The sequence below is a fragment of the Phalaenopsis equestris genome, unplaced genomic scaffold, assembly GCF_001263595.1.
Source record: "Phalaenopsis equestris unplaced genomic scaffold, ASM126359v1 Scaffold000877, whole genome shotgun sequence".
NCBI classification, from domain to species: domain Eukaryota; kingdom Viridiplantae; phylum Streptophyta; class Magnoliopsida; order Asparagales; family Orchidaceae; genus Phalaenopsis; species Phalaenopsis equestris.
In genome coordinates this window covers 450,748-454,227 of record NW_018165317.1, presented here as the reverse complement: position 1 = coordinate 454,227, position 3,480 = coordinate 450,748, and the positions used below count along the sequence as shown (strand labels likewise).

General features: G+C 42.6%; 1 protein-coding gene across 1 annotated transcript in view; it reads right to left on the bottom strand.

The window, feature by feature from the left end:
- Positions 1 to 215, bottom strand: part of LOC110032065 (AT-hook motif nuclear-localized protein 19-like) — a gene marked incomplete at its 5' end in the record, with an annotated part of 669 nt that extends 454 nt beyond the window's left edge. Inside the window, one exon of the mRNA XM_020735578.1 lies at positions 1 to 215. This exon is cut by the window's left edge and continues 454 nt beyond it. Within this exon, the coding sequence (XP_020591237.1) occupies positions 1 to 215 (215 nt within the window).
- Between the last annotated feature and the right edge of the window lie 3,265 nt (positions 216 to 3,480).

Genomic DNA, 3,480 nt, shown 5'->3' with positions numbered 1-3,480 from the left:
AAGGGGGAGAGCGAGCGGGCTACGTCGACGCCGCCTGCGACCTCCATGACGTGGCTGCGGAGAGCGTTGGGGCTGTCGCGGGTAACGATGATGGGTGGCTTGGGTTTGTTCTTGGAGCCTTGGGGACGGCCGCGGGGACGGCGGCCGGAGAGATCGACGGCACCTTCTTTGGGATCGTCGGGGGCATCGAGGTCGGTGTCGAGGTCGTCGTCGTGGGGGGGGGGGGGGTGGGGGGGGGGGGGGGTGGGGGGGGGGGGAGAGGGGAGGAGGAGCCGCCGGTTGGGTCGAGGGTGGGGAGGTTGAGAGGGCCGCCGGCCCACCATGGGTTCGCCAGTTTTGAGCACTGTTTTGGTTTGGGGGAGGAGAGGGAGGGGTTGGTGTGGTGTTGTTTTGAAGTGGCTTTTATATATATGAGAGGAGGAGGAGACAAATTAAAAAAAATTATTATTTTATTAATGTTGAAATCAAAATTATCAGAGGAGACACGCCAGCCAGAGGGAGAAAGGGAAAGAGACTATAGAATATTAAATTCATATAATTTTTATTCACTAAATGAACTTCTATTTATAGGAATGAGTGGACGTATAATTACATATTATACTCGTAATACATATAGGTTACAGTGAGAGTGTTTTAGTTAATACATGAATCTTATGCTCGGAGCCGGACGGGGTTGGGGGCACTAGAAAGCTCTCGATCGGAGACTGTCGGGTCCATAAGATGTTCGGCGGGACAAAGTCTATTGCCTATGACAACCTTCATTTTGGTAGGGCGGTCGTTCCCTGGTGGCCCGATATAAACTATTGATTTGACTATTTGTTGAGAGTTTATCCCTATAAAGGCTGATCAAAGAGTTCCGACCAATTGTTTTGGGCCCGGGCGATTTGCTTCATACATTCGGTCGGACTTAAAAAGTGTCAGATTTGCATGTATGGGTCTTATGCCGGTAGTTTGATTTCTAAGAAGATGGCCAATTTCCATTGGAAAATGATTTTCTCCCGGTCTATCGGAGCTGGCTGGTTAGGCATGGGTTATGTGATTGTCCCTGGAGAGCCCCTACGATGTCATGTTGTCTTCCTACGATGATAGTGAGATATCCTCAAGATGTGTGCTGACACATTTTTATATATAATTAATTATAATGTTTTATTGACCTATCAAATTAATGCAATTTTAAGAAAAATGAGTTAAAATGTTGTGGTTAATGTTCTAATCATATGTTAAAAAAAAAAAAAAAAGGTGTCATGTTATTATGATTAAATTTTTAGTGGCAATAGTTTTCAAAATTTTTAAATTCATTTTGAGATGAATATGTAACATGCAATATTAATTATATGATAGTGTTTAGGGGTTCATTTTAACTTTTCTATTATGATATGATTAATTTTCTTATGTTTTTATTTATTTATTTATTTATATATGTGCGATGTAAAGGAGTTGAGATTGAGAGAGCGCATTGGTTGTTTGAGTTCAACTCGTTCAAAATTATTTTTATTCAAAATAGGCTTTTGCTCTAAATAACTCTTGAATGGGCAAATGTTAGTGTTGGACTCGATTTAAATTCTTTTGTTCCTTTCAGCTAATATCCTCCTCAAAATTAGTTTCAATGATTTAAAATTAATAAAATTTAACATTTTTTTAAATATAATATGATATAATGATATAAATGTATTATAATAATATTATTTATTTATTTTTTTAAGTCGATATAAAATGAATGTTTACCTTATTTATAAACCGAGCTAAAAAATATTGATATTCAACTTTCTTTATGTTAGCATCAATTTTTTATGTTACGTGTATAGGGTGTCCAGCTGACTGACTCGGGACCACCCATTGCTCGTTCATGGCATTACGCATCTCAAGATGCCTGTTCGAGACCTCCTAGCACGTGCTCAGAGCAGGGAGCTTGGGTTTGTGGTAATTTGACCCCACTCGGGAGAACCTGCAGTTGTACAGACTCACTCAGAGCATTGGACATGTTTGATGTCTATTCTGGTGTTTAACGGTCTCTTTTTATACATTTGGAGCTCCCCTGGGTCAAGGGTAGTCACAGAACTCTTCTATATGCATTCTTGGCAAAATCGAGGTTTAGACCGATTCACCCACTATGGGGGTTCAGAATGTCTGTCGATCTTTAAATGTTTAGTTTGGAGCTGTGGGATCATATTTTAGTAATATGGAGTTTCCAGTAGCTTCTAGATCAATTAGAACGCTTTAATGGACATCTGGGCAAAATTTGGGTTTCTCGACAACCATGGCCGTATTTGGCCCCGAGCGGTGATTTTCGCTCGATGTGACTCAAGCTCAGTGCTCACTCCAATGTTGGAGAACCTATTTTCACTATTGGATGGTTCCCAGTAGTCCGAGAATCAATAAAAAAGCCGTCCGCACGAAGCTGTGTGCACTTGTGAAGGAAAAACGCAAAGTGTCAAGCCCCTTTTTTTTGGTGGTGGTGGTGGTGGGAAGGGGGGGGGGTTTCTCCTAAAGAGGAGTACATTGCTTTATGAACGCTTAAGCGCCCACCTCCTCTCGGTCGATAATTGGATCATTGTTTTGGCCTGTGGCCGCTTGAGCGCCCATGTTGGGAGCTTGATTGCCCATATTGGGTGCTTTAACGCCCACTTTTCCTCGTGCAAATCATCGCTAACCCAAGAAGGTATCTCTGACCAGGTTGTTTTTTTAGTGAGCGAGAGAGGAGCTTGGAGCTGAGAGTAGAGGGAATTTTCTCTTCTCCCTTGAAGAGAACAACCAAGGAGGAGAACCAATTATCTTCCTCCACCTTTCCCCCATCAATTCTTATCCGCTTCTCCTCTTGTTCACCTTCTTCTTCTTCTTCTTCTCACCAGACTTACTGAGTTGAGCTTAGGAAGGCATCTGGGAGAGAACTCTTTGGCAAGGAGGGTTTCATCCTTGCTTTGAAGTCGGAGGGCTTCATCTCCCCTAAAGAGGTAGGAGAGCTTCTTCCTAGATTTGGATAATGAGGATTCTGACGAACTCACGGTCTCTTCGGCGAGGAAAGCATCATCCTACATTGAAGGAGAACTACGACAAACTTCTCCATTGATCTCTTCAGTGAAGAAAGCTTCCTCAATATTTTGGGGAAGGACTATACGGGTCAGAGGCTGTATTACCATTAGAAATACAGACTCCATCTCTCAGAATCGCCATTGCTAATCAACTTACAGCCAAAGAAAATGCAAAACTCAGACTTGAAGAACTTGAAAATCTTGAAGGAAAACGCCTACAAGCACAACAACATCTGGAGCTATATCAAGCAAAGATGATACGAGCTCATGACAAACTGGTCCACCCAAGGACATTTAAAATTGGTGACCTGGTCCTTGTTCTCAAAAGACCTATTCTTGCACGCCGCAAGATAGGTGGAAAATTTGAGCCAACTTGGGAGGGACTATTTGTCATTGAGAAGGTCTACGTCGGAGGAGCTTACCAACTTATCAATTCTCAAGGAGAAAGGCC